General features: G+C 37.6%; 1 protein-coding gene across 1 annotated transcript in view; it reads left to right on the top strand.

The window, feature by feature from the left end:
• Positions 1-13413, top strand: part of fmn1 (formin 1) — a 314864-nt gene that overhangs the window by 151452 nt on the left and 149999 nt on the right. Inside the window, 2 exon segments of the mRNA XM_055640724.1 lie at positions 1345-1432; positions 6247-6308. Coding sequence (XP_055496699.1) covers positions 1345-1432; positions 6247-6308 — 150 coding nt within the window.

The following is a 13413-nucleotide window of genomic DNA, read 5'->3' as shown; positions in this document are numbered from 1 at the left end:
TGCCTTGTGGATCAGTGGTGAACACCTTTGCTTTCCCCAGGCTCATAAAATAAACTTTGTAATCTTTAAATTAATTCATGTCCTCATCAGTAGCTTTTTTTTCAGCTTTATATATCTCAAGATCTGAGTATCTTGTTTCTATGACAATATTATATTGTGTTCCCCTCTGCTTCTACAACACATCACTCAACACTATTAACTAACCACTTAATCCTCTCTTGGCCACGTGCAGCCCAAAGTTTATCACTTGGAATTTTATTCATAAATCTTTCTACGCTGCAGTTTTTGCACCTCCTCTGGAAACATCCTCACACATAGGTGACACGCCTAGTTTTTATGTTTTCTTATTATTCTTTCCTGCCTTGATATCCATACAATTATCTTAGAGTGATTTGTTTTTTAAACAAAATGTTAAGGAAACAAAAATTATGATTTGCTTATATAAGTTAACTGGTCTAAAGCAGGTTCAAGAATAGGGATAAATATATACAAAATATTTACTGTGTCTGATGTATATGAAGGTTATAAGAATAGTTACTATGAGCCATTATTGAATTAGTAAATGTAATTGCAGAGCATAGATTGTTCCTGGGCACTATCAATACCTTACATTGGTGATCATTACTACTTTAATGTATGTTAACCCAGTTAATTACAAGCCTGATCTAACTTTCAATAATATTCCAGAACTGCAATGATTAAAATATATTTTAAAATATCCATTCAATGTAGCATCACCAATTTTATTTATACCCCACTCTTCAAAACAATTGGTTTATGTACAGCACTTTCATTGGTGTCCTTTAAATTATCTAAATTGGCTAAACAATCTCTATTGATTCTTTATTGAACTTTCTTATATTTGACGGTACATCAATATGTACTGCTGACAGTTGTTTCATTTTAAGAATAAGTTTATTGGCCAAGTATTTACATGCAAGGAATTTGCCTTGGTGCTCCTCTCACAAGTGACAACATGACATAGAGTGATAGTTAGGTATGACACATTAAACATTAATAATAAAGCATTATCGATTAAACATGTGAATTAAATTTTAAAATATTTGTATGCTTCTAAGCAGTGAAATTCTGTAAGTGTTAATTCATGGGAAGCATCAATAAACAACCACTGAAGCTGTTTAGTTGCTGTTTATTTGCTTCCTTTGAGGAAAGAATATAACTCTTGACTGGTCTGTTATGGCCAGTGCAAGACTTCCATACCACATGGACATCACAATGCACATCACAAATATGGAACAGTTTTGTCTTACCACCCAGGAACAATCACACTGAAATTCTTCTGTGCAAATATGATTTGTTTATGAAATCCTGTTTTATTAACAGATTGTAAAATTACTAGATGGCAAACGCTCTCAAACAGTGGGAATACTTATATCAAGTCTGCATCTAGAAATGAAAGATATTCAGCAAGGTAAGTTCTGTTAAATACTTTTTTGTTACTATATTTTTGATTGTGGAATATCAAAAGAAAAATCGTAGCAACAGTAAGAATGTAATAATATTTTGTGTTTAAAATTGCTTGTTGAATATATATATATATATATATATATATATATATAATATATATATTATATATATATATATATATATATATCCAAGCTTTCTGCTCAAATCTAAAAACACAGTCACTTACTTTAACAGCATTGCTCAAAATTGCATAAACCCTTATGTCCCATTTCTGGACAGATTTCACCTGTGGTCTCTGATTTGATTTCATTTTAATTCCTAAATTGGTCAGAATTGCAATAGTTTATGTAAAATATTAAGGTTTTGCTTTAGAAACATCTTTCTTCAAAAATGCTGCTTGCACAGTGCATCAGTTTGCTATTTTGTCCATCTACAATTTTCATGCCTTTTTGAAACATCCATCAAGATTTCTTGTGCAATCATATTTTGTAGGATTAAATAAAACACCATTTGATAGATTGATCAGTTTAAATTGTTTGCCTTAGTTTTATAAATCTGTAGCCATGTATCTGACCTGTCTCATTAACCTGATTTCTAAATTGATATACTGTGTCAAAGATTCTGCAAAGTTTATACCACCCAAGTTGCTTGCAGACAAATAGATAATTATAGGCATGTTTCCCACAATTTTACATTGGTGCTCAGAATCCAAATAGAAGTGTTTAAATCTCAGTCCAATTTAGCTATCGTAAATTAAGGTTTTGACAACAGAGCACGTCATAATTCTTTTCCAATGTGTCAATGCTGGTTTAATAGGACCCTGGTCTGTAGCTTACCTAACTTTGCTTCAAATCCAGTTGGCTGAATTTACTCAAAGCAAGGTCTAGCATTCATCTTCTTTTATTTAAAAATAGTAGATAATCTGTTTATGAAGCTTGAATCCTTATTGTCACAAGGGGTTTCTTAACTATGATGTCCACTTTCTCTGCCTTCTTAAATGGGTTTCCCATGCCAATCAAACTGATCTGAGATCTCACTTGCAGTTTCTGAATAACACACCTACATGTACGCTGCCACGTTTATTTTTTGAGAATCTTACACTGGGAAATCTAAAATCCAAATTCTGTATGCTTAACCCTGACTTTTGAAAAAATGTCTACCTCTATTGTTTCCAATTTTTTTAATTTTTGAAGTGAGCACAAAGCTCAACAGCAATTTTACAATTTGTTCATCTGCTGAAAATATTATATTGCTTTATTGAGAGTTTGATGTATGATTTAACTAACCTAACTAATCCTTTGTCACTCTAACAGTTTTAAACTATTTCTACCTATATATATCAATATAATTCAACTTTTGAAATTATTAATTTACATTGTATTATTATATCTATAGATTTGTATTCTGCGCAGCTGCTGAAGAAATAAACGACAATCCAAGATTCCTTATATACAATGTTCTGCAGTAGCTAGTAACATGTTTTTGCATTTACTTTGTTCTGAGTGGTACAGCTGGTAGAACTGTTACCTTGCACTTCCAGAAACCCGAGTTCACTCCTGACCTCAGGTATGGATGTGTGCATGTTCTCCCTGTTACTGCGTGGGTTTCCTTCAAGTGCTTAATTTCCTTCCCATCCCAAAGATGTGCGGATTTGTAAGCTAATCAGCCTCTGTAAATTGTATGTGGAGTGCAGATATGAAAGTGGGACACACGTGTCTGAGATGAGCGCGCATTTTGCAGTTAAAATGATTCTTCCGAAGTCTTTGGAATGACTGGACAAAGGGGTGAAAATCAGATTTTTTTTTATGATGGAAGGAAATAACTGAAGGAATAATATTAGAAAGAATATCGAGCAAAATAAGTGCTCAATGTTTGTTGTGCTTATCTGTGGAAAATATATTTTAAAATGTTTCCATGAGCACCTATGTTAAATACAGAAGAATGACAAATGAGTAGAATGTGTTGTCGATGAATGGGCCGAAGGGCCTGTTTCCATTGTGTATCTTTCCATCAATCAATAGCATTATCAAATGTCAAATTAGTGTTATTAAAACATGTTCCCCCCCCCCCACATGTAGAGGAGCATGTGCTCTAATATCTGACGAAAAATAGACACAGTAAAAAGGTCATTGTGTCCATTCTGTCCATGCTGACAACAGAAAAGCCATTCGGGTTGATCCTATTTACCATTTTTTGGTCTTCGATTCGATTGCATATCCCTCACTTTGCATTGTACCAGAGAAAATAACTGCTACCCAGAAATTTCTCTTTGTAACAAAACATTTGCAGCCCAGGAAAGATATTTTTAAATTCCTATTGCATCTTCACTATGGATGTTAAATTTTCCACGGGATAGTGACCAGAAATGTATACATCACTGTAGCTGTAGCCAAAATTCCTTCTTGTACAGTTCTAATGAAATCACCGCTTTTATATTCTATGCCTTAGACAGTAAAGGCCACTTCCCTGTTTGTCTCTACACCCCTGTATCTGTCTGTCCATTTCTTGAAGGAGCTACTCCATGATCCTCTAAGTATCCTACTATTTCTAGTGTATTTGCTTGTCTTGTTTACCCTCAAACCCCAACCACCAAGAAAACTACTTTACACTTCGCCAGATGGAATTCTAACCTGTTTGTTTATATCTTCTTGTAGCCTACAGTCTGAAGAAGGGTGCGCTAAAACCTCTATTGACCCATTTGTCTTTGTTTTTTCCTTGTGAACCAACAAATTTCAAATTGGTAAATTTTCTTTCTGCCAAACTATTCAAAAGACCAGATAATGATGAGAGAGAAATCCATCATGTAAAAAATACATTAAAAAATAAATTACACTACAATACATGAATGGTTTTAGTCCAAACCCTGCATTTTATATTTAACAATGACTATTGAAGGAAGCTGTTTTAACTTCTGTATTAATTTAGCCCATGTTGTCACTACTGGTGAGAGAAGACTGTACCCAGCACAAATACAAGGCATGTTCTTTGTGTTTGGAGCAACTGTACATTGGGTAGAATCTAAGGAATATATTCAAGTTAAAAATGTCTTTATGCTAGTTTATATTTCGGGCCTCGAACCATCATGTTAGATCAGATCTGTTGACCTTCGGCTGAGCAAATCTAGAGGTTTAAAAAAATATTTTCTTTGTTCTGAATAACTTGTAACATGTGTTCTTTTGAATCTCTCAAAGATCAAGGGGTTTAGTCTGATGAACCTAGGCCAGAACTGGTGCCAGAACAATTTTGCTCATGAATTTTTGGGGCATTAGGGCTCAGCTAGTCTCTCAACCACATGTCAATCCTATCACAATTCTCTGCATCATAAATCACACAGTTATTGTGGTATGACAGAAAGTCAGTCAGACCAGAGGCATCCTCAAGAGACTTCTCTGTGGATAGTTGACATGTCTGTTAAAGACTGACACAACAGACAGGTCACGAAGTTAAGCTGAGAGGGATTTTAACAATGCTCATATTCCTCTGGTGAACTGCCTTGGTGACGATCTCTGTTGAACTTTACAAATAAAATGAAATTTAGCTTTTCCCTTTTTCAACAAGAAGCATACTCCTTCAGAAAACTTTCCAACTAGACTAAAGTAAGCTGTATTTGACTGGTCACAGAAAGTCTAAGATAAGTGTATTTTTGCAGTTAAAATTATTCTTCCGAAATCCTTAGAGTCTTTAGAGACTTGACAAAGGGGTGAAAATCAGATTTTTCATGCTGGAAGGAAATAATTAGAAGGAATAATAAATGGAAGGAATATTGAGCAAAAAAGTATTACTTTGCAGTGGCTACCTGTGGAAAATATCTTTTGAAAGGTTTCCATGAGAATCTACGTTGAATACAGCAGAATGACATACGAGCTTTTATAGATGTACTGGACTAAATGTCATTTGAAAATAATTAAGTTTGTCTTCAGGTTCAGGATAGCATAAGCTCACACAATTGGTAAATTAATACAACCAAACTAAGAACATGTGGATTCCAAATACTCCATTCGTTTTATGTGTCACAGAACATGAATTTAGTTAGAAAGTGTTTTAATGTGTGTGCCTGCTAGTTTGTTAAGTGCACGGTGCTGATCTGTTTTTTGTCGTCAGTGACGGTTATTATAACCAAATGGGCACAATGCTACACTAATGATCTTTCTGTATATAAATTCTTGCTTTTGTGAGCATATACCATAGTGCCACAGGAAAATGTTGCCTTAATTTACCTCAAAATAGATTTCAAAAGCAGACTTGGCTGAGCGACAGTTTTTCTAGTTACAAGAATCCAATAAAATTACCAGCTCTTCACAGCATGTGTCTGCTTCCTTTCTGTTTATCTCAAAGTTTCAATAAAGTGGAAAATTTGAGCAGACAATGTGTGTTTAGATCTCTAATAAAGATTTGTGATCCTTTGGAAAGCTATCGGTCTGTAGTGTAATTGAACCGCATTTTCTGGAAGCAGCGTATTAACTTATCTTGCAAAACATTTGTAATTTTCAGTGCCAGGGACAACTTTTTAAGGTTAGTTTGCATCACATATGTAATAAAATTAGCTTAATGCAATTTACAATGACAATGAAGAGAAATGCATTATTTGAACCACACTTGAATTGCCGTTACTGTAAATCTATGTCAGTAACAGTCTTTTAAAGTTTGGTGCATTACATGGACCTTGTCTGGTGACTTTAAAATAATGAAAATATTAAGTGTCTAGTTTATGTGAGATGCATATAGGATTCCAGTAAGTATACTGCATTTGTGTAATGTGACTATGTTGAACACTGGCAATAAATGTGATTTAATGTGCTATTTAATTTGTGATTTCAGCTATTTTAAATGTGGACAACTCTGTTGTGGATTTGGAGACACTTCAGGCCTTATATGACAATGTAAGTATGAATGTCATAAAACTAATAAATGCAATGTATCTCTCAAAATGTAATGCAGGAAATAATTTAAACTAATTTAAATAACTAAACTTGACATGTTAGTATGTTATTAGTTTTTGGCTTGGTTTTGGACATTGTATAATTTTCAATTTCCATCAATGTTATTGGTAAACTGGAATATCAGGATTTTAAAAATTCTGTACATTTTACTTTGCCACAAAATTTTCATCAATATGTTATTGATTCTTAATCTTGATTGATTGGTTCTTAAACGTCCTCTGAAAGGGCATAGCACCATTCAGTTTGGAGTTAATTAGAGTTGGGCAATAAATGTTGACCTTCCCAATAATACACAAATCTTGAAAAATGAATTAAACAATAATCAGGATGATGCATGACTTAGAAGGGAACCTGCAAGTTATGGTGTTCTTTTGCACCTACTTCCCTTGTCCAAATTTGTTGTGGAGGTATTTGTCTTGGTCTAATGGCCAACAAGAATAATTGCAGTTCATAGAACAGGCAATAAATGGTTAAAGTGATGGCTGAGGTAACAATCAAGCACGTTGCTTCATTCTGGATGGGCCCAAGCCTCTTGAGAGTTTTTGGAGCTGCACTCATCCAAACGAATAGAGAATATTCAATCAAACTCCTGACTTGGACCATGCAGATGATCAATATATTTTGGGAAGTGTGAAAGAGAACCACTCACCACAACCTCGGACCTGCTTGTGTAGCGACTGTATTATACAGCTGTCTAGTTGAGTTTCTGTTCAAAGATTATTCTCTGGATATTGTTCGTGGTCTTGGAAATGATATTGCCATTGAATATAAAGTGTAGATGGTAGATCTCTCCCCTGTAGGATATGGCATCTGGCATTTTTGGGGCATGAATGTTAATTGCCACTTAACAGCTCATGTCTTCACATTGTCTAGGAGATCTTGCAGCCGGCAGGGAAAGATGCTTCAATTTCTGAGGCGTTAAAATATGTAATAATCGTTTAACATCCCCACTTCTCGTCCCATGATGGAAGGAACAACATTAATGAAGCAAGTGGAGATAATTGGGTGTAGGACACTGTGCTGACGGGCCTCCAGCAATGATATCCTGAGGCTGGGATGATTAATTTCCGACAATCATAACCATCTTTTTCTGCGTGAACCATGATTCCAACCATTGAGCTGCTTTCACTTTGATGCCTGATAATTTCAGTTTTATCAGGCACCTTGATAGAAACATAGAAAATAGGTGCAGGAGTAGGCTATTCGGCCCTTCGAGCCTGCACCGCCATTCAATATGATCATGGCTGATCATCCAACTGTTGATGAGACGCATTGTCAAATGCTGCCTTAATGTCAGGGTTAGGCACTATAGCATTGTTTTTGGAATCTTTTGGAAAATGTATCTTACTTAAGTTTGACCTGATGTCATGAGAGTTCATCCTTTCTATACTCTCTTGCATGTGTCATAACATCATGAGCATAAGTAGTAAGATAGGCCTTCTAGCCTTTAAGCCTGCTTTGCCATTCATCAATCATGACTGATCAGTGCCCTTTTCCAGCACCAGCACAAGAGCCTTAATTCCATTAATATCCAGAAATCTATTGATTGGTTCTGCATGATCAAACACTATGGAACAGGATAACCTAGAAAATATGATTTAAAAAGTCTAGCATACATCGTGATGAATAACAGTTGGTCGGACTGTTGCTTTACTAGTCTGTATGACAACTTTTTCAATTTATACATTTGTTAAGAGGGCTTTTCAGGATTATGTAGACTTTCCTTTGTCCATAAGTGATCCTAAGACATAGGAACAGAATTAGATAATTTGACCCATTGAGTGTGCTCTGCCATTCAATCATGGCTGATCTATTTTTCCCTCCCAACCCCATGCTCCTGCCTTCTCCCTGTAACCTTAGACACCCATGCTAATCAAGAACCTATTAATCTGCTTTAAATATACCCAATGACATGACCTCCACTGTCAGCTGTGGCAATGAATTCCACAAATTCACCACTCGGACAAAATAAATTCCTCGTCATCTCTATTCTAAAGGTATGTCCTTTTATTCTGAGGCTCTGCCCTCTGGGCCTAGACTCTCCCACTGGAAACATCCTTGTCACATCCAGTCTATCTAGGCCTTTCATTTTTCGGTAGGTTTCAATGAAATCCCCCACATATTTCTAAACTCCAGCGAGTACAGACCTAGAGGCACCAAATGCTCCAATTCGTTAACCCAATCATCCGGGGAACATCCCTGGGATGTGGGTCTGGAATCATACATAGGCCACACTCACTAATGATATTTCTGATCCAGAGGGCTAGCAATTGCTTCATAGCCATTGCTGCTTTTTGGAACTATGTCTTTAACTTCAGCATGCTCAGAACCACTAACTTTCCTTGGCATTCTCTCTAACTCTGGAATATCTATTGATCCACAGTTTTTACAAACATCTCCACAAATTTCTCCTCTAATAATTCAGATTTGCTACCTTTTGCAGTAAGTGTCAAAACTAAAATTAGATGTCTGATAAAACAGACAATCAATACCACCCCACATTTTACACCCCAAGCTTGCAAGGATTTGTGATAGGAGACAACTGTAAAGGGGAGATTTATTTTGAATCCTTTAACCACAATGCAAAGTGAAGAATGATGTGTGTGTTATTCACATTAGGGAAGGAAAGTATGTTGGTATCTGTGATGCAAACAAAAAAGATGGCCGGCGGCCAGTCTGCTGCTATTTCTGACATGTCAAGTCATTAAACATTTTTGGCAATGGTCTGCAATAATAGGGACAAAAAAAATCAACGCAGAGCAATTCCCACACAAAGGCTGCATGAACTGCTTTTCTTAGCTATCCCCTCATTTCATCCAAATCTTGGATTAAATGTTTTGGATTTCTGTCTCCTTCCTGACCATGCTTTCCCCTTTGACTGCTTCTGCCCTTCCTGCCACTGTAAGATATTCTTTAAAAGCGACACAAAATCTGTGATGAATCTATTATAATATCTTGTAATTAACTCACTCTTGGCAAATATCTATAATTGACATTGACACACACCAGGCTGCTGCTGAAATGTTACCCTTTCCTGCCTTTTGTTATAAGATCCACTCTATAGGTTCAACACTCTGATCTCAGTACTCAGTGTCACAGTAGAGTTAGCATTCAATTGAGACAAACTCCAGGGCATTGATTGTCATAAAATTATGAAAAACAAGATATTGAATTAAGTATCACTTTGAAAGTTATTTGAAAGCAATAGCTTATCAATTGCATACAGTACCATTTAATGATAGCATTTGAATGTGGATAGACATTTTTGAAATTTAGAACGTAGAACAGTACAGCACAGGAGCAGGCACTTCAGCCCACAATGTATGTACCAAACATGATGCCAAGACCATCGTGGAAGTACTATATCAACATTTAAAATACTTTTGGACAGGTACATAGTTAGAAAGGGTTTAGAGGGATGAGGGTTTAGAGGGGTTGTCCCACAAGGCATGAGAATGCACAACCATGCTATTGGTTATGTATGATAGGCCACCACCAGAAGGATAAGGACCAAACGCAGGAAGGTGGGACTAATGTAGATGGCGCATGTAGATGATTGGCATGGGCAAGTTGGGCCAACTTGCCCATGCCAATCATGACATGCCAATCCATGACTCTGACCAACTCTTACCTAATTACACACAATCCATATCCCTCCATTCTCTCTATAGCCATGTGCCCATAGAGCCAAAAGTCTCTTAAATGCCACTATCATATCTGTCTCCACCATCATCCCCAGCAGCACACTCCAAGCACTCATCACCCTCTGTATGAAACAAACCTTGTCCCGCACATCTCCTTTAAATTTGCCTCACTGACCTTGAAGCTATGCCCTCTAGTATTTGATATTTCACTCCTGGGAAGTATTGTTCTGACTGCCTACCCTATCGATGCGTCCCATAATTGTATATACTTCTGATGGGTCTCCCCTCAACCTCTGACATTCCTGAGAAAACAATCCGTCCAACTTCTATAGCTAAATATCCCCTAATCCAGGCATTATTAAGGTAAACCTGCTCTGCAACTTTTCCAAGGGGAGAAAGGGACAACCATGGCTGACAAGGGATGTCAAGGACAGTATAAAAATTAAAGCAAAGAAGTACAACGTAGCAAAGACGAGCGGGAAGCACAAGGATTGTGTAACATTTAAAGAACAACAGAAGATAACCAAAAAGACAATACGGGAAGAAAAGATGAGGTACGAAGATAAGCTAGACAAGAATATAAAGCATGGTAGTAAAAGTTTATTTAGGTATGTGAAGAAGAAAAAAATAGTTAAGACCAAAGTTGGACCCTTGAAGACCGAAAAAAGATGAATTTATTATGGGGACAAGGAAATGGCAGATGAGTTGAACAGGTACTCTGGATCTGTCATCACTAAGGAGGATACAAACAATCTTCCTGATAGTAGAGGCCAGAGGATCTGGGGTGACAGAGGAGCTGAAGGAAATCCACATTAGGCAGGAAATGGTGTTGGATATACTGATGGGACTGAAGGCTAAAAAATCCCCAGGGCCTGATGGTCTGCATCTCAGGATACTTTAGGAAGTGGCTCTAGAAATCGTGAATGCATTGGTGATCATTTTCCAATGTTCTATAGACTCGGGATCAGTAGCCTGACATCAGTGGTGAGGAAGATGCTGGTCAATTATAAAATATGAGATAGCCGAACATTTGGATAGAAGTAACAGGAGTCAGCATGGATTTACGAAGGGAAAATCATGCTTGACTAATCTTCTGGAATTTTTTGAAGATGAAACTAGTAAAATGGACAAGGGATCGCCTTGTAAGATTGTAATGTACCTGGACTTTCAGAAAGCATTTGATAAGGTCCCACATAGGAGGTTAGTGGGCAAAATTAGGGCACATGGTATTGGGGGTAGAGTGCTGACATGGATAGAGAAGTGGTTGGCAGACAGGAAACAAAGAGAAGGGATTAACGGGTCCCTTTCAGAATGGCAGGCAGTGACTAGTGGAGTACCGCAATGCTTGGTGCTGGGATCGCAGCTATTTACAATATACATCAATGATTTGGATGAAGGGATTCAAAGTGACATTAGCAAATTTGCAGATGACACAAAGCTGGGTGGCAGTGTGAACTGTGAGGAGGATGCTATGAGAATGCAGGGTGACTTGGACAGATTGGGGGAGTGGGCAGATGCATGGCAGATGAAGTTTAATGCGGATAAATGTGAGGTTATCCACTTTGGTAGCAAAAACAGGAAGGCTGTTTACTATCTAGATGGTGTCAAGTTGGGAAAAGGGGAAGTACAATGAGATCTGGGGATCCTTGTACATCAGTCGAATGGCATGTTGGCCTTTATGACAAGAAGAATCAAATATAGGAGCAAAGAGGTCCTTCTGTAGTTGTACAGAGCCCTAGTGAGACCACACCTGGAGTATTGTGTGCAGTTTTGTACACTCTGGAGTTTAGAAGGATGAGAGGGCATCTCCTTGAAACATATAAGATTGTTAAGGGCTTGGACACGGTAGAGGCAGGAAACATGTGCCCGATGTTGGGGGAGACCAGAACCAGGGGCCACAGTTTAAGAATAATGAGTAAGACATTTAGAACAGAGACGAGGAAACACTTTTTCTCACAGAATGGCGAGTCTGTGGAATTCTCTGCCTCGGAGGGTGGTGGAGACAGGTTCTCTGGATGCGTTCAAGAGAGAGCTAGATAGGGCTCTTAAAAATAGCTGAGTCAGGGGATATGGGGAGAAGGCAGGAACGGGGTACTGATTGGGGATGATCAGCCATGATCACATTGAATGGCGGTGCTGGCTCGAAGGGCTGAATGGCCTACTCCTGCACCTATTGTCTATTGCCTCCACATGCTTCCTGTAATGGGGTGAGCAAAATTGCACTCAATGATCCAAATACAAAGTCGTATAAAGCTGTATCATGACTTCTTGATTCTTATACTAAATGGCCAACAGGGCAATTCTATTTCTTTAATGAGCACAGAGTTTTCTTGAGACCACACGTGAAGTATTGTGTGCAATTTTGGTCACCATTTGTAAGATTGGATATAGTATCTTGTAGACACTGTAACATAGATTTTCTAGATTGTGGTATTGTCAATAGTAGAAAAAATGAAGATTTGGCTATTGTCATTCATATTGAGGATAATGACAGGTTACCTCATTGAAACATAAGAATCTGCAAGTGACTGACAGAGTAAGTGCTGTAAGGCTGCTGGACAGGTATGTTATTTGATTGACGTGTAATTTGTAAATGCTTGCGGGCACAAAATAGGCACACAAAAAATATATAATTTCAAGATAATTAAGAATATAACACATTAAACGATGTAGATGGTCTGATAATGGACATCCTTGGAGGACAATGGGCTGAATTGTGCAGGCAGTGGCTCCGCTATGGAATGGCCAGGGTTCAGCTGGTTCCCAACCAAGTCTGAGACTTCCGCAAACTGCTATAACTCAAGGACTTGCTAAGTGAACAGATGCTACTGCATTTGTTACTCTGTTTCATAGTGGACCACATTGATTCCGTGAGCCAGAGCCCTGACTCGCTGGAATTCCCTTGTATTATGTTACCTAATCTGTTGCTGTTGTTTTGCAAGGCAGACTAATTGGTATCGTATCCAGAAAAACCTTATATTTCATTAGAGATTATTGGTTGAGAACTCCCTTGAAAAAGCAATTCACTTTAGTTTAAGAGGAAGGGTCTCCTGGCCCAAAACGTTACCTATCCATGTTCTCCAGGGTGGCTGCCTGACCCTCTGGGTTACTCCAGCACTTTGTGTCTTTTCACTTTGGTTTAATTTTAATGTGTTTATTAACGTTATTTACCCGAATATCAAAGACATCTAATAACTAAAATAATTCCACAAGTTTTAATGGGAGACTAGGTTCTGCCCCCAGATGTGTCTCCTGTCATAGGCTGTCAGGAGCATTCCCGCAGCTGCCTCTCAGCCACTAAGATCTCGCTGCACCTCACTAGAAATATTCTGGGTGTGTAATAAAGGAGGTGAATACCATGGAAAGTGATCCCGAATAGCAGTCTGGATCCAGCACGATTT

The sequence above is a fragment of the Leucoraja erinacea genome, chromosome 9 (genome assembly GCF_028641065.1).
Source record: "Leucoraja erinacea ecotype New England chromosome 9, Leri_hhj_1, whole genome shotgun sequence".
In the NCBI taxonomy this organism is placed as follows: Eukaryota; Metazoa; Chordata; class Chondrichthyes; order Rajiformes; family Rajidae; genus Leucoraja; species Leucoraja erinaceus.
Note: the sequence above shows the minus strand (reverse complement) of the source record. Positions and strands in the feature narration are given on the sequence as shown.